General features: G+C 41.4%; 3 protein-coding genes and 1 long non-coding RNA gene across 4 annotated transcripts; 2 read left to right on the top strand and 2 right to left on the bottom strand.

Moving 5' to 3' along the window:
* Positions 1 to 299: 299 nt before the first annotated feature.
* On the bottom strand, positions 300 to 5,453 carry LOC135627667 (double-stranded RNA-binding protein 6-like). Its single transcript, XM_065133819.1, has 3 exons — positions 4,841 to 5,453; positions 2,302 to 2,521; positions 300 to 1,570 (listed from the first exon to the last, which is right to left on the bottom strand). Exons 1-3 carry the CDS (start codon positions 5,084 to 5,086, stop codon positions 624 to 626), a joined length of 1,413 nt encoding a protein of 470 aa, XP_064989891.1. The 5' UTR covers positions 5,087 to 5,453; the 3' UTR covers positions 300 to 623.
* A 185-nt stretch (positions 5,454 to 5,638) lies between these two features.
* LOC135627668 (uncharacterized) lies at positions 5,639 to 6,605 on the top strand. Its single transcript, XR_010492666.1, has 2 exons — positions 5,639 to 5,795; positions 5,971 to 6,605. It is a non-coding gene; the product is annotated as an uncharacterized LOC135627668 (long non-coding RNA).
* A 1,739-nt stretch (positions 6,606 to 8,344) lies between these two features.
* On the bottom strand, positions 8,345 to 9,201 carry LOC135626155 (protein S40-4-like). The gene has a single exon (XM_065131255.1). The coding sequence runs from the start codon at positions 9,020 to 9,022 to the stop codon at positions 8,522 to 8,524; it is 501 nt and encodes a 166-aa protein (XP_064987327.1). The 5' UTR covers positions 9,023 to 9,201; the 3' UTR covers positions 8,345 to 8,521.
* A 4,194-nt stretch (positions 9,202 to 13,395) lies between these two features.
* Positions 13,396 to 15,039, top strand: LOC135627666 (probable aquaporin PIP2-2). Its single transcript, XM_065133818.1, has 4 exons — positions 13,396 to 13,866; positions 13,952 to 14,247; positions 14,371 to 14,511; positions 14,677 to 15,039. Exons 1-4 carry the CDS (start codon positions 13,554 to 13,556, stop codon positions 14,788 to 14,790), a joined length of 864 nt encoding a protein of 287 aa, XP_064989890.1. The 5' UTR covers positions 13,396 to 13,553; the 3' UTR covers positions 14,791 to 15,039.
* The last annotated feature ends 2,903 nt before the right edge of the window (positions 15,040 to 17,942 follow it).

Genomic DNA, 17,942 nt, shown 5'->3' with positions numbered 1-17,942 from the left:
CTTTTAATATGCTTTCTTAAATAGCATACTTCATAAATTTTATTTATTAAATTTAGACATTCCTTTCTCAGCAGACCACTACTAAAGTGAGGAAGAGGAAGAGGAGGCACCATTACCTGTTCTCACCATCTTTCTTCCTGCTCGACTGCTCGCACCTCCAGCATGCCAAATCATCCATTCCAGAAAAGCAAGATAGGAGATGAAACAAGGAAGTAAACTTGCAGGTACCATATGACTACAGCGCTTTTAAGCAATCTGTCCATTCTCTCACTCGTCCTCCACCATGCTTCATGGAGAGCTAAGAACAACAGAGAAAACTTGTTATAGACCAAGCCATAAAGATCACATGAATTCCAGCTGCTAAAGGACGATTATGAACATTTAGACAAACTATAAGCATCTCTCCTAGCTTCGCTGCCTACCAACGAAAGATCTATGCATTGCGCACCTTCAAGTGAAATGGCTTAAAGTTGGAGATTTTGGCCGAAATCCTAGCACAGTGTATCCTTTACAAGACGCTAGAAGAGTTAAAGAAAGGCAAAGCAAAAATTCACAATCCCAGAAGCAAGACGTGACAAAAAAGGATGTGAACATCCCGAAAGATCTTTCAAACTCAGGCATCATCAGATCTCTAGTCGTTTCAAGCTCTCCATTGCTGTACATTCAGACTCCTCCAGATCCTTTGCATCATCACCATCTACAATGTCCATCAACCGAATCAAAGGCAACATTGGAGGGCAGGCCATGAGCTTGATTGAAGGTTCCAGTGTCTTAACTGAGGGTAATGGCTGTTCCTTTATCTGAACTGATACAGCTGGTGCAACGACCGGTAATGGTTCCTTCATCAACGGTGATGCTGCAGCAACTGGCACTGGTTGGTTTAACTGAACAGGAATGGCTGATGCACTAACAGGTGCAGGTTTTTTGGGGATTGGAGAGGATGCCACAACCGACAATGGTTCCTTTACCTGAGCTGGAATCACCGAATTCACAGGTGGGACTGGTCGTGGAGCGGCAAAGACTGGCACAGATTGTCTAATGCGGACTGGCGATGCCACGCGGATTGGTGTTTGACCGGTAACAGGAGGAAGCTGGCTCACCTGTGCAGCTGCTGGCGGAAGTGGTGGGGCTGAAAATACTGGCACCGCTGTCCTTATTGTCACAGGAGGTGCAATGCCTTGGCACGGCCTGCTGAAGTGCCTAACTGGGAAGTATGGTGCTGCTCCAGCAGTGGGGAACTTCTGGGGCCAGACACTCTGGTTTTCTCCTTGCTGGTAGGATGGTGCACGAGTTGCATCATTTATTCCAGAGGAGGTAGGACGGACTCTTGGAGCAGATTTTTGCCGTATGAAAGGAAGGATCTTTGATACAGATGGAGAAGGCTGCAATGAAGCTGGTCTTTTTTCTAGTTGAATTGGGAACTTCTTTGGGAAAGGAGTTCCATGGGGGTTGTTTACCATGGCCATCTTTTCTTTCAGGCGGTAGTGGAGGAGAACTCGGGCTATGGTGATCTGCTCCTGCTCATCGTTGTTCTCATGTTCGATTGACGAGCTTGCTGCTTTCTTTGCCACTGTATTGCCATGATGATAGTATCAGAGACATTAGCTACTGATAACTTTAAACATGCAAAAGCTCAATGATGTTGACAAATTTGACACGATCAATTCCAGGAAGTGCTACTGAAATTCAACTGCAGCTGGATCTAGTTGTGGACAGTTCCAAAGATTCACGAACCAACATGCACTACTAAACCATTATGAAGCCAAGGAACTTATCGAAAGATAATATAACGAAATGGATGGACTTGGAACCTATTCATAAGCCTGCAAGGAAGTGTTTTAACCCTTCTCTAAACTCTGATGGAACACCATCAGAAAAAGAAAAAAAAAAAAAACAGACCAGGAGCTTTCAGAATAGAGTTCATTTTAACCCTTTCTTTTTCAAGTACTCAACAAAATCCTTCACCTTCCAATCATTTAAATTATACAAAGTCTTAATCACAAGATGATAAGTATTGTGATGTAAGAGCAATCACAAATCCTCTAGTTTGGAAAATCATCATAGTAGTGGTGACTTCAATATAGTGCTCATCATGTTCTTCAAGTTTTTGGGTTTTAAGTTTTCAGATCCCTAAAGGAGAAGGATCTAACCCTATCAAGCATTTAATTGAGAAACAATGCAACAGCAAATACTCATTGTTGTATGAAGCAAAGAAAGCAGAAAGACGGAAGGACAGATCATACATGGAGTTCAACCAAGTAACATGGCAGCAATAATGCGTCGAACAAGGATAGGACTCACATTGTTTCAATGATAACCATGCTGCTAAAGCAGCATTTTTTTCTGCCTGCTTCTTGTTCTTAGCTGGTTCACCAGTAAATGTGATCCCAGCTAGTTCCACCGTGCATGCAAAGACAGGTAGGTGTCCAAGTCCAGAACGAACTGTTGTATATGATGGCAATGGTTCCCCAGCTCTCTGGGCAATTTCCTGTAGGAGGTTCTTGTAGACTCCTGTCTCATCCTGTTAAAAGATCATAATCATTGTCAGGAAATCATGAAGATTATGCAATTAGAACTAGACGGGATATGCCTGGTCTGAATAAAAACCAATGTATTTGGCATTTCTTTGGCACTAGTAACCCAGTTGGAATTCATTACAACCGAGGTTCTTTTAGACCACTTTATTCAGGTTTAAATTCATTACAAGATTATAACCTACACCACTAGATGCAAAATAAGCCTATCAAAGATACCAACACAGTGAAAGAATTATGCATATATCGATATACAGAGTACTGTTGTGTCGGAAGGCACTCAACTGGTATAGCCAAAGACCAGAATTTTAAGAGTACAATCTACACCACCCATGATGCAAAATAAGCCTCTACATGATTCAAAGACAGAAAAAGAATCTGCAATACTGATATACAGAATACTACAATGTTCAAAGGAACAACTGATATGACCAGAGACCAGAAAATTCGGGAAAACAGTTGCTTTGAGCAGAATTTTTATGACATCAGAAAGACAACAGAGGACATGCTTCTCTAGTGTGTGTGTGTGTGTGTGTATTTGTAACAATGTTATAGAAGGCTAAAAATCCATCTTCACAAAGTGACAATTCCAGGCTTCTATGCTGCCTGTTAAGTGACGGTCATCAAGATTATAAACACTAGCTTGAATTAGAATAAGAAAAATCCACTTAAAAGGAATAGACACTGCCTTAAAGCAACTAATCGTATTCGAAAGCACCGTGACAATTCATCCGGTAACTTCACGGTCTTACACATTGGTTATCTCAACAGAACTAATTCATGATCTTTAGATTGCTAAGCTTAAACAGTATATGATGGCTCGTCTCATAGATAAAGATTGACATTTTGAGATATTGTGGAGACTGTTTTTCACTATATATAAGGTGTGAGAATCTACAAGATGTACCAAGACTCAACCTCCATGATGGGGATAAAAGGTAGGGCAGAAAGTAGAAATGTGATAGTAAACCTAAGGAACAGCACAACTTATGATCGATTGTACATTATAGATTTCATCCATTTATGGAACCTTCTGAAGTCAAAAGGCCTCAGCGAGAAGATGAGGACCAATTCCTGAATCCTACTTGGTGCAATGTGAGACCTAAAAGTATAAGAGAGAAGAAGACTATTTCAGAATATCCCTAAGCACAAATAAAAGCTTTGTGATCCCCATGCAAATCTTTAATTCCTCATTTGATAGCTCCTAGAGGAGAACAAAAGCTATGAATCTCCTGAGCAGGTCTAGGCTGCCGCAAGACACAATTACAAAAATTACTGGATGCATAAATAATTCCACCAAAAGCATGGCAAATGTGGCTACCAAAATTCCAAACAATCTGCCTCATGTTTCCACTACTATCGTTTGTTTTCACTATTATCCCCAACAAGTCTGCCACTTGCATCATCATAATTTCTAAACAGATCAATTGACTACATATTTGTATAAGATGATTTAACCAAGGAACAGAACCCTGCACCATATTGGAATAGACTAAGCCACTAGGACAACAAAATTTTGGTTGGAAAGACATCCACCGTTAACGATTGAAGTTTTAAACTTAAGCTTCAATAGGTAATTATTTCTTATATGTGGTATCTATATAAGTTGATAACCCCAAAGGACAAAGATCAAGAGACTACCATAATACTTTTTCCGAAGTACATAATTGGCCACAACAATGATCAGTGTTCCGGGACAAGTATGCTCCTTTTTTGGGCTTTCCTCCTGTAACTGGGATTAATGAAACATAACGGACTAGTTTAACCATGCTGACAGAGATATAACGAGCTGAGCCGAAACCCTAACGGAAAACCACGAGGCCCGTCGGGGAAACAAGAGCGGGGAATCTCGAGAAGGAACCTGTCGACGTTCCAACGAAGCATATTTTAACTAAAATCGGAACATAAAGGGCAAAAGGAGAAAGAAGAAAGCGAGTCAAACTTAGCTTGGAAAGTCCCTTTCTTTCCTAGTTTTCACTTGTTGCAAAGAACAGTCAAATGAGAACAAATCAAGACGAAAGAATCTCCTTTTCGTTCACAATTTTGATTCCCATTTTCCCAAAAAACACCTCTACTAACTAATCAAAGTTCCTTCTCTTTGAACTCTTTTTATGCTGAAAATAGCGCAGGAAAACGGAAGTACGAAACAAAGAAGCAAAAGATGAACCTTTTTCCGACTGATTTCGTGGAGTGAATAAAATCGAAGAAAAAGAAGAGAGGAAAAGGATTTTTAGGGGGGGGGGGGGGGGGGGGGATCGGAAATAAAGAGAAAAAGAGGGAGGAGGCGGTGGTCAATAGGTACCGACCAGGATCCGTGCCGCGAGGGAGTGGGAGGGGCCACGCTGGGAGAGGGCGTTGAGCGCCACCTCCGCGGACGAGTGCTCCGCCTGCCGCAGCGTCGTGCAGAAGCTCGGGCTCTCGTACAACTCGCCGTTGAAGTTCACCGCCGCCTTGAACCTCGGCGCATGGTCCGGCCCCTCCCGTATGCACGTGTACGACGGCAAGTTGAAGCAGCTCCGCTGCGCCAGCTCCTGAAGCTGGTTCTTGTACATCCTCGCCCCGCCCCCTTCCTCACCCACTAGCCACCAAGCAGATCGCCTTCCGACGGCCGTCAGGAGGCGAGATCCGGCCCTCCCGAGCCGTCTCCGTCGGCTCCACCGAATCGGCCGACGCAGACGGAAAATGGCAGCTCCTCCGGCCACTCCGCCGCGATCGTCGGCGGTTTCCACGGGATTCCACCGGAATCTAGCGCTCCAACGCTACTCCTTAGGTTAGGGTTTTGCTCTCCCTCCTCCGTCAGAGGTCAAAAGAACCCATAGATCTACTCACGCCTCATCGTCTGGCGAAACAGGTAGAGAGAGAGAGAGAGAGAGAGAGAGAGAGAGACAGAGAAAGAGAGACAGAGATTGAGACGAGGGAGTAAAGACGGCGAAACGGAGAGAGAGAGAGAGAGAGAGAGAGAGAGAGAGAAGGGTTGTTTTCTCTTCCTAAAAGATGCATAATATATATATATATATATGTATATGAAGTCTTCTTAATTAGTTGGGTTATATTAGTGAGATAAACATTAGTTAGGTGTATTATGATAAGATTTAGTGGTTAAGAGTAGCAATGGCATTGACTCTTTTTGTTCGTACATACATTTTCCATGCACCGGTCGACTCGTGTGTTATTTTCACTCTTCTTTTGCTGCTCTCTTTCACCTGTTTCTTTGACCTGAGAAAGCAGCAAAGCAAGACGCGTGAATTCGGGGATATCTTGGTATGTTATATATCATAGTCATGACATTTATGTGCGTATGCAATATAGCCATGTAGAGTATTTGATATAACTTTGTGTAGCACATTATTTATAATTATTTTCATCATCATGTGTTTTATTAAATAAAATTAATTTACATCCGATCAAATAAATTTGATGGTATATCTTTTTGTAGGCTAAATTCCACAAGCATGTGGCATTGAAATCTATGTTGGTGGGCGGTGGACCTCAGCCGTATTTAATCCGAGGGAGGGAACGCCATCCTCCAACCCCCCCAAAGAAAGAAGAAGAAATGAATTAGTCCAAACAGACAATATGTGTATGTGTAGTGTGTGAAGAGATGGATGGAAAAGTCAACAGTGTCATGGAGGTGGTGGTAGTCAAAGTTGGAGTGCTCATGATGTTTACAGAGCAATCGTGCATTCAATGGATGTGTGTGTGATGGTGGTGGTGGTGATTTCAAAGGTCGGATGAGAGCAACGCACCAAGTGGAATGGTCCCTTGAAGACATAAATTATGATAAGCTTTGTCCCATCAATTCTGGGGTCATCTGCCTACGTTTTTGGGCCATCTCATTACTTCCCTTGTTCCTCCACATGGGAGACCACCACCACCTCTGGGGAGGGGATCCAATAACTGCGGTCTCTCTCTCTCTCTGTCTGCCTCTCTCAGTTTCATTGCACCTGGTTCTTGTTATTTCCTTCGAGTTCATTTTGCAGCAACTTTAATCGATTTGTATGTATTCTTCAAAATGTTCACTGGGAGTTAAAAAGATGATGTGGTTGCCATTTCTTTAGGCAAATTAAATCCTGTCCCTTTGTGGATTTTGATCCATGTGTTTGGCACTCTTCTTCTCTGTGAGTTCTTCAGTTGATTGGCAGCAGCAAAACATGCAGATGCTGCAAACAGGAGCCTGCAATCATAGGCAAGTAAGTATACTGAATTCATCTTTGTTCTAAGCTTGAATTCTGACTATTTCAGGAAAGACTTCCTGTGCTGTAACCTTCCTTCCTTCCTTTGGATGATGCTGTGGAAACAGAAGCTAGTTTCTCACATTCTGCTGTTACTTTCACATATAATTATAACACAGCTTCATCAGTTTAATCTTTCTCGGAATAGACTTGCAGACGAAGCCCTCCATTGCAATTTTTTATGCTAAACAGAAGACTATATATCCTGATTAAGCCTATCTTAATCTTCTTCAGAGATTAACATCGTAATTCAGATGGTGTTAGACTATATATATGGAAGGCCACTGTTATTTAGTTTCTAGCTCATTCTGAGTTCTTCGTAAGGAACTGTTCTGATTACGTAATGACATTTTAACTTTCTCTTATCATAATTACTGTGGAAAAAAATACGATTGTTAGTTCTAATTGATAATTAATTATTTTAATAGAATACAGAATTATCTAATCAATTTTCAGCAAGTAGAAGGATGAAATCGATTGTGAGATACGTATCCTATCCTGCAGGAATAGATAGATATGAATACTTTGCTGAGGTGTTCTGAGATAATGAATTCTCTTTTTCTTCGTCTACTTCCCTTTTTATCTTCAACCACATCAATCAAGCGCTCGTCTTCTTCTTTTCCTTTCCATCAATTTGTTGAAGTAACTCATGTTTTCATATTATCAACAATGGACGACATTGGCATACATATATCGAGGCCTAATCAAAAGAATTTTCCGAGTGGCTTCTTCTCATCACTAGTTTGACTTTCCTTTGTTCTGGCCATGGATTCCTCCACTGTCCCTGTTGCTCGATGGTGACTTTCTCATGGTGTTCATTTCCACCTAAAAAGATTGATGCGGGACAATATCATAGCAGGAATATGAACACTATTATCATGGCATTTTCTAGAGATCACAGAGAGAGAGAGAGAGAGAGAACAACCTACATGCCATTTGAGATTCCACAATGCACTCAGCATTAAGCATAAAGTGATCAACTTTTGGAGGTGGAACTGCTACCTCTAAAGCAAACAGAGGACAGGTGCTTTAGATTATGTGTTGCTTTGAATTTAATTCTGAAGCATACAGCTCTATGAATCCATAGAGATGTGTGTGTGGAGTGCAGATCAAAAATAGTTCTTTGTTATGTCTGCTATTATGGAGGCAGGGATGGAAATTCTCACGAATGCAGGACACTGCATTTATCTCAACTGTTCTGGTCTCCATTAAAGTAATGTCGAGAATTCGTCCACAGGATAAACCTTATCATAACAACAAGAAAATGGAAAGAAAAGCAATATCTGATCAGATCCTGATAGAGTGAGTCATCATCTCATCTTAAAATAAATCAATTAGATCTGCGGATCTTTTAGCTTCTGCTCCGTGCTTCTCTAAATTGCTCTTGTTCGGGAGTATCCTGTTCATCCTCTTGTCTTCCAAGTAACACCAAAACCAGCAGCGTCTATCACAACAGTTCATTGTCACAAAAAACTAATTGAACATATGTCAGCAGAGAAATTGCTGAGACTAAGGAACAGAAACACTTGCTTATCAGAAGGTTAGATCTGCTATAAATCATCAAGCCAAGAGAGAAAAGAAAGAAAGAATACATGAGATGACATCCATATATTATAAAAAGAGAAGGAAAAAGAAAGGGAGTTTTGGTGACAAAAAAGCTCGCTCATTCGCAATCTATCTCTTTGCTCTCTCCAAAGTGGTGATACGTATGAAACCATAAGACTGCATGCATGCACGCATGGTCGAACGAAGTGGTCAGTCCTGGAAGCCCGTCTTCTCCCAGATGGCATTGCGAACCCGGTTGAGATCGCGGCCCTTGAGGGTGCAGCCGACCCCCTCGTGGACCGAGAATGACGCTGCCCGGCTCCGGCACAGCAGCTCGTGCGGGGGGATTACCGGCCCCGCCACCCTGCCGCCGCCGCCGACCTCGTCGTCCTCCTCCTCCCACCAGTCCCTGGAGCTACTGTTGCTCCCGCCGTAGCAGTTGCCCAGAATCTTGGACCAGTCCGGTATGTTCACCGGCAAGGAGGAGGCGGCGGCGGGGCGATCTCCTACCCTGGGGTGCCCCCCCCTGCTGCGCGCGGAAGACGGCACCGGCTTCGCGAACTCGGCCTGGCCCGGCTCCGCGGGGCATCCCCAGACGTCGGACTCATCGAGCTCGTCAGCGTCGCACCCGGCAGCACCGACCCCGGCCGGCGGCGCGAAGAGGCGGTGCGCCGCGAGCTTCGTCCCCTGCTGCTGTCTTCGCCCTGCCATGATCGATGAGGTCCTCCCTTTTCTTCCCTCCCGGCAACAAAAATCCCTCGCCTCGGCTAAGCCTCACAACCCAGTCCTTGTTCTGTTTCGTGTCGGAGGACGAGAGAAGAAGCAGAGTTGGAAGAGGGGGAGGGGGCGGGGAACGACGCAACAAGAGACGTTCTTCTTAGCTATATTTGGGTTCCTCCGCGCAGGAGGGGAGGTTTTATAGAGAGGTTTAACCGAGGGGGAGCTTGTGGATAAGGCTCCGCTTTCTCTCTCTTTCGATCTCGGTTCTGCCGGTAGACGGTGTCTTTATTTACGTGACCCCCACGAGGCCAAGCATCGCGTTGCGTGTGGTCCGTTCTGGTGCTCCGCAGAGGCGATGGCTATCTCAAGTATTGTTACTGTGAGTGGGCTTCCCGCTGAGTTTAGATGTGCCTGTTTGGGCCGTCGGATGAGCCGAGGGGCCGGAGATCCGAGGGTTAGAATGGTAAATCCGTCGAGCGGGTTCATCCTTGCGAGGAGAAATCCACGTGTCGAGCAAGCGGTGGTGGTGGGACGCGGAATCTCACGTCCGCTACAGCTGGAGGCCACGTGAATGGGGCCCATCCCTGTTCTCTCTGCTCTGCAGTCCAGCTCTGGGCTCCGTGGCGTGATAGGACGTAGGATAGGGACCCACGAAGACGGTACAATCACCCACCGGAGACACGGCCGATGTTTATACACAGACTCGGGAAACGGTACACGTCAAGACGAAACCCAAAACTCCCGATCGAGAAACAGAGTGCGTGGCGAGACGCCACTGCTCGGTGCGCGCTGGGGGCTGAAAGGTATGCAGGAGGGTCTCACGGAGGAAAGACGCAACGATTATAGCAAACGCTTGCATGAATGAGACGTTGAAGGCTACATTATGTTGAACATTTACGAGTGGAAATGTTACAACGAACTATTAATTAATGTAAACAAATAATTTTAAATTAATAAGTCTGCAAGTCATTTGCATATATGATCTGAGAAAAAAAATAAATATTTTATAGAGATTTATCTAAATATAATGGTGATTTAAATATTAGGATTTCAATTCAAAGTGATTTTACAATTTTTTTGGAATTTATTTGTTCTTATTATAGTTATTCTTGAAGGACTGATGATTTATTTGTTTGTGTTTTTGGGTGGGACTGCACAAAAGGGCAAAAAGAAAAACCAACAAAGAGGTAGGAGGTGATGATATTGAAAGATAAAATTAGAATTTGGAAGGAGTTGGGCTCCCAAAGGTAAATCAAAAATAAAACAAAAACAAAAAAGATTTGTTTGCAATAAAAGGTAAAACAAATCGACTTCTTCTAATAAACTATCATATTATTATCATTTTGATGATATGTAAAGTAATACAAAATATTTTATGGACAACACAAAATAAAATAATATATGGTCCTTTACAACTATTGCAGCATAATTGAAAAGGAACAGAGAGAGAGAGAGAGTTCTTTTACCTTTATCAGTTGGTGTGGATGCAAAATTTCAAAGTGGAACATATAATGCATAAATTCTTGACAACAACATGCACAACCACCAATACGTATGAAATGATGTGAGAAACGTTGGTTTTAAGAGCTTCTCTCATCCATCACCCAATGTGGATGCAAACGTTGAAACCATGGTTTTCCTCTCCAACCTTCTTTCATCATTGAAGACTGAAAAGGAAACTTCACCCTCCCCTCCCCCCCCAACAAAATAAATCATGTCTATTGAGCCTGAAATATAAAAGCAGTCAGCACTGCTGAATTAATATTTAGGTGAAGTATTATGCACACACAGTCAGTCTCCCTGCAGCTGCTACGTCTCTTTGTTGGAGTCTAATTAAGAGGAGGCTCGGTTTCCCTGTACTTTCGATGCAAAGACTTGAATCGCAACGCCAACCACATCACTCGCCAAGCTTTGCTTTGGATTTCAAGGTCAACTTCTCCTTGTCGCTGCAGTTGGTGCTTCTCCAATAATGACTTTGAACTCTTGCAAGTCTTTATACATGTGTGTGTATATATATATATATATCTATCTATGCTCGGAAGAGCAGTAGATGCCTCTTGGATCAAATTTGGGCTTCTATTAATGTGTGCAGGAGCAACAAAGGGAACCAAACCATACATGCAGGTTTGAGCATTGCCAGCCTCGAGTGTTCGACTGCATGAATGAAGGATTCAGCTACGTGAAATAATTTTATTTATGTCATTCACATATATACTGATATCATTCATACATTATTTGTGTACTGCAAGTTGCTGTGTGTTCTAATTACCTTGCTAATTAAATGATCATTAATTCTAACCTTTTAGTGGCTACATTTTTTGTTTTACAAAAACAATTTTACAAATCGCATGGCAAAAAAGTAGAGCAGATTATTTTATGTAAGAACTAATCATTTTGAAATATCATATTGCTTGTAGTTCTTACTGTAATAAAGCGAAGAGAAAGAAAATAAAGAAGGAGATTAGTTCTGCACTGTTGTATCATGAAATCACGGTCAAAAATATGCACTTCAAATCCAAATTGCAGATGTGAACTTGTGGTCTCCTGTGTTCTGATCAAACCTACATTGCTGCTGGTGTTATTAGTTGATCTTAAGTGGGGAAAGCTATTAAAGAAAGATCAAAATCATGCTCCACCATAAGAATGGCCAGAAAATTATAGTGGATATATATAGCAGCAGTATGATGATAGCTAATGCTCTCAGAATCAGTAATCAATCACCTAATTCTTTTATGGTCTATCATTGCACCCTTCTTGTCCTTTTATAAACTACTGGCTTAGCCTATCTCTTAGAGTTAGACAAAGATGAGCTGTATAAGAAAGATTCTTCGGGTGCAAACCTTCAAGAAGCTGATTCAAAGTTGTTTTTCTTATCATCAACTAAATTGTTTAATGGAGTCTGCCTTATCTCCCAAGATTAAGAAATCAAAGACAAATGGTGAGTACATAAGGGCAATATAGAATGCGAGATAATTCTTGGAATTTGATGTGACTCAAATTGCAGGTCGCTGTTTCAATTTTTTGGTCGGCTGCATAAATTCATGACGCAACATTGAATTGCAATTCTTTAGTGGTGATTCTTATTTCTTTATTTTTCTTTAAAGGTTGGATTATCAGTTTCATACTTTTCACAACGATATAAAAGGATAAAATAATTATATGAATCTTCCATTAATACAATTCAACATCTATGAAGAATCAATAATAAATAAATAAAGATATATTAGATTATTTTTCTAATCATTAGCTAAAAAGTAATTTAGTTGAATTATCATTGGTTATGCAGTGCTAACTACCATCAAATAGTAAATACTCCCTACATATAGGCATCTAGGAAATATAATTTTAATGGTGTAGCCTTAACGCGGGAGAGGAATGCAACATAATATGATTGGCCACCAAAAATTACAATTTTTTTTGGGTATAATAATATTGTACATATCACGCAGAAGCTTATTGTATCATTTGGCCAACTCGAGAATCGAAAGGGATTGGGATTGGGATTGGCGACATGAATGGCGCCAAGTCTTCACCGCCTATTCGACGTGAGCCGCAGATCCATCAATCTACCGACGCAGGAATCCAAATCGCGATATCTAAGAACAGACTCCATTAACCGCCGCCGCCAGATCCAATCCACGCTCTCTGGTTTCTTAAATTTGTGGCCTCCCTTCACCCACGTGGCAGCCTTCCCCTGGTTTCCCAGCAAAAGACTTTTCGTTTGCTACTGTTATCATCGACTTCCATATTCAAAGCTTTCTTTACTTTGTTACATGTTAGATGTGTGTGATGAAAAATCCTCCAATAGAGATAGAGAAGGCAAGTAATTTAGTGAATGAGATAGACAAGGAATTGCCCATTTCATGCATGCATGCATGCATGCGCGAATCATATACTTTTAGTTGCGGTAATCACCGTTGTGTGCTTGCTTGGATTCAGAGCTTGCTTTCAATCAGTCATGTCAAAGCGAGTTCCTCTCCACCGAGCGAGTCACTCATCACTTTCTTTGTGGTCGACTCCGCCAAAGCCCGAGGCGTACGCTAGTGCTTGTCTCAGGCTCCTACACGCATCTTCTCTTGTGTGCCTCTCACCTGCTCCCCTTAGTGCCAATAATGGAAGAGCCTTACCAGTAAACCACGTTGTCTTCCATGCACACCTTCACTCACTCGTACAAATGCTTGCCACTGTCCGATCACCCTCGCAGGCACTGTGGTGGACCATGTGAGGGATTGGCTGGCTCTCGCGACAGCCACGCATGCAGTAGTGCGGGGTGGGGACGAGACGGGATGGTGAATCGTGACGATGACCTGATGATGTTGATAAGGGTTTTAGTCGGTCATGGGCGGCAAATTCTAACTTAAGACATCAATCAATCGAAAGAAAAGAGTAAAAAATAATGTAGAATGCGAAACCTAATCTGCTGCTGTTCATCATCCCCAATGGCTTTAAATAGCTTCAAATCTCCCTCCCTGGAAACGCACACAACTGTGGTAGTGGTGTATCGTGTGCTGGTACGTTGCAGATGGCGAAGGACATCGAGGTGGCGGAGCAGGGGGAGTACACCGCCAAGGACTACACCGACCCGCCACCGGCGCCACTCGTCGACGTGGAGGAGCTGACCAAGTGGTCTCTGTACCGGGCGGCGATCGCGGAGTTCATCGCCACCATGCTGTTCCTGTACGTCACCGTGTTGACTGTGATCGGGTACAAGCACCAGTCGGACCCCAACGTGAACCCGACCGACGCGGCCTGCAGCGGCGTCGGCATCCTCGGCATCGCCTGGGCCTTCGGCGGCATGATCTTCATCCTCGTCTACTGCACCGCCGGCATCTCCGGTCTCTTCTTGTTCCTTCCCTTCGTGTTCCACGCTGTAAGCGCACGGACTTGGCTAACGGTGTTGGTGCTGGCGATGCGCGGCAGGTGGGCACATCAACCCCGCGGTGACGTTCGGGCTGTTCCTGGCGCGAAAGGTGTCGTTGGTGCGCGCCTTCCTCTACATGGTGGCGCAGTGCCTGGGTGCGATCTGTGGCGTCGGCCTCGTCAAGGGGTTCCAGAAGGCGTACTTCGTCCGCTACGGCGGCGGCGCCAACGAGCTCAGCGACGGCTACTCCAAGGGCACCGGCCTCGGCGCCGAGATCATCGGCACCTTCGTCCTCGTCTACACCGTCTTCGCCGCGACCGACCCCAAGCGCAGTGCTCGCGACTCCCACGTCCCGGTCCGTAACTCTCAACACCCTCTTCTTCTTCTTCTATTCGTATATTGATCGGAAGCAAAGATGGGCTTGTTATTGATGCCAATCCTGCTTGGTTTTGTACCACGATCACATATAATCCTGCAGGTTTTGGCTCCCCTCCCGATTGGATTCGCGGTTTTCATGGTCCACTTGGCGACGATCCCGATCACGGGCACGGGCATCAACCCGGCGAGGAGCTTCGGAGCCGCCGTCATCTACAACAAGGACAAGGCCTGGGATGACCAGGTGCCACCTCCAGTGATCTATGTTTCGTTTCTGCTCTTAAAAGTCCGCATATAAAGAACACCAACAACCTCCATCCCTCCTACACTAACAACAATTACAAGAGTGATGGTGTTGTTTTAGGAGGTCGAACAAGTGTTTTTTATGTGCTTTCTTTCTTGGTTGCAGTGGATCTTCTGGGTGGGGCCGGCCATCGGTGCTGCCATAGCTGCAGCTTACCACCAATACGTCCTGAGAGCGAGCGGTGTCAAGGCGTTGGGTTCCTTCAGAAGCAGTGCGTGAAGCCCTCCTCCTCCTCCTCCTCCTCCTCCTCGTCCTGTTCTTCTTCCTCAGGCTGGACGTCACTGGTGGAACATGGAAACTGTAGATAAGAAACCCTCTCATGTGGAGGTCGTGCCGTATCATCGTCGTCATCATCTCATTCGTTCTCCTCTATGAATTAATATGCATTTGGGTGTTGTCATACTTGTGCTGTATGTGTGATCACAATGTATTCCATATTTAAGATACCAAGTGTTTCCCTTTGTTCTCTCTCTCTCTCTCTCTCTCTCTCTCTCTCTCGTTTAGGTCACAAGCAAAATTAGTGGTTGGATAGGCTTGATATCAAACTCTGACACTGATGCCTAGTGGAAATGGAGCTAATTCGAATAGTTTTTTTGTGCATCACCATCCAATTATGGTGTTAGGTGGGAAAATGAAAGATATCATCATCATCATTTTCTTAAACTTCCTCTTCATCTTCTGAGCTCTGCACGAAAGTAGGGATAGGAAGAGCAATGTTAGTCGGATGTTGCCTTTGGATTATCCCATTAATTAGGTGCAAAATAGTGTCCACTTCAAGTCTACGTGAATAGTAAAATGAGATGTAACGGAACTATCTTATCCTTTCTCATCCTCTCCCACAATTCTCTCGTTGTTTATTGGGTTGGTGAGTTGACCATCGTGGTCCAGAATCTCATGCTACCATGGATAAGGCTGGGAAATAAATAACATTGTTTCTTCTCCATTATTCTTCTTTATTTCTAGGGAAAGTATATAAATATTTTTCTTATCGGAAGGTCGGCTTTAGTTATATCGTCATCATCATCATCGTCACTAATTTAGCCGGAGTCAAAGGAAATAATGAAAATAGCATTACATGTCTGATCATATGATTTGACATTTCTATATGATACTGGCTCATTAATTATATAACAACATAATCATTTTAATGATGGTGTGTTGTTGTTTGCAGACCACGCCCAAATTTGTTTCTTGGGACATGCTAGCTTCAGTCGATACGGATGTTGCTGAATTCTATATTGTGACTTCAAACAAACATATATATATATATATATATATATATATATATATATATATATATATATATATATATATATATATATATATATTATTTTATGATATTTTTCCTCATGCAAATTATGATTCAACACTCTCCTTTTTTGCTATTAATATTTGTTTTTAAATTTAACACATCTTCTTTATTGGTCAATAGACTATTTTCGTTTCTAAATTGGTTGATGATGACGGTGAAAAAAAAAAGAAAAAAAAAAAGAAAGAGGTTCGTGACAGAGACGAAAGAAGAGGGAGAAGAACAAAGAAAACTTGAAGATTCACGACGATAAAGCCTTGGTGACATCACGGGAAGAAGCTCCCCAACAAAAGAAATCGAGCAAGGCGATACCCTTTTTTTTCATGCGGGGAAATCGAGACATCGCCTCCTTCTCCTCATGCAAGTAGAGTCATCGTGTGTGTATATATATATATATGTATATATATATATGTATGTATGTATGTATATATGTATATATATATATATACATATATATATATATATATGTATATATGTATATATATATACATACATATATATACATATATAAATATATATATCGAGCGATATATCGAAATATACGGCTTGGTATACTTATACTATATCGTACAAACTGAGTTCAAAACTTATATGAAAATACAAACCTTATGTCAAATATCTCTATTAGCTCTTGATATTGGTAGAGATGATCATGATTTGATTTAAATCGAAATTGAAATCAAATCGATCTATAATCAAATTAGTTCAACGGTTCGATGGTTTAGAACCAAACCAGAACCGGGAGTCAAACCGTAGCTTTGATTCCTAAAAATTGGAATCGAACCCAACGATCCTATGCTGACTAGAGATGAAAACAAAAAAACACACACACACACAATTATGTTAGATGAAACGCCGGGAGGAATTAAGACTTAAAATCTAACTAATAGTACTTTAAATCTAACTAAGACTTAAAATACTTATTAATCCTAATAGTTAATACTTATTAATTCAATTTCAAAGAGATAAAACAAGAATAAATAAAATTGACAAAAGTTATATTCAATTTACTGAAGAAAGTTATCATTTGAAAGACATATTAGTTACTTTTAGATGGATTAAATCTTTTACTAATTAGAGTTTCCAAGAGGAGTTATAAATAATTTAATATCAAAAGGTAAGAAATTATCATCCCTATTATGTAGACATTTGAATTTCAAATCTTTCAATCCATATATAAAAAAGAAAGATCTATGAGTATAGTTTTTAAAAAATTAAGTTTCATATAAATTAGGATTTTTAACAAAAAGTTATAAACAATTTAGTAACAAAAGGTTAGACAACATTCTCTCCGTTATACAAAATCTATAGAGTCGATTGGAAAAGATGTTTAGGTAGATACTTATACTCTAAATTCATAAAATAAGCTATAGAAAGAAATATTTATGAGCCTACTTTCAGATGTAAGTTTTGTCTAAATCAAAATTTGGCATAGATAGTTATAGCTAAAACGAGACTAAGAATCTTAAAAAATCTCAAGTTCAAAGTTTCATATCTAAACGAGATAGGGATTAGATCCAAAGTCAAAATCTTTCAAATTATACATAATCAAGATGAAAACAGAGATTAAAATCACTATAGGAAAGGGTTAGAATACTTGCCTTAAAAAAATTTGATTGTTAGAAATTGATCCAAACCGTCGAACCAAAGCAAAACTTATTCTTCTTCTACTTTAGTTCCTATTCCCTTCTCTTCTCAAATCTACATTCGTTGCAACAAATTTTTTTTCCTTTGGTAAATTTTCCTTTAGTCTTCTCCTCAAATTGCTTAGGTTTGATTAACACAAAAATGACACGATGTCAAACATGCATGAAGGAAGCTTATGTATCATCTATGGAATAAACATAAGTGACACCATCCTTAAGTTAGCTAGTAATATATCTTTTATTTTTTTTAATTAATATGACTCTTTCACAAATCATATCCGATTGTTAAGATTTATCTTAACAACGAGCTTTCAATATAAAATTATTTAATATAAAAAAATTATTAAATAATATATATATTTATAAAAATAAATTTTTATAAAATAATTCAGAATAGATCCTTACGTTATAAACAA

The sequence above is a fragment of the Musa acuminata genome, chromosome BXJ2-11 (genome assembly GCF_036884655.1).
Source record: "Musa acuminata AAA Group cultivar baxijiao chromosome BXJ2-11, Cavendish_Baxijiao_AAA, whole genome shotgun sequence".
Lineage (NCBI taxonomy): Eukaryota > Viridiplantae > Streptophyta > Magnoliopsida > Zingiberales > Musaceae > Musa > Musa acuminata.
This window is presented reverse-complemented; position numbering and strand designations above follow the sequence as displayed.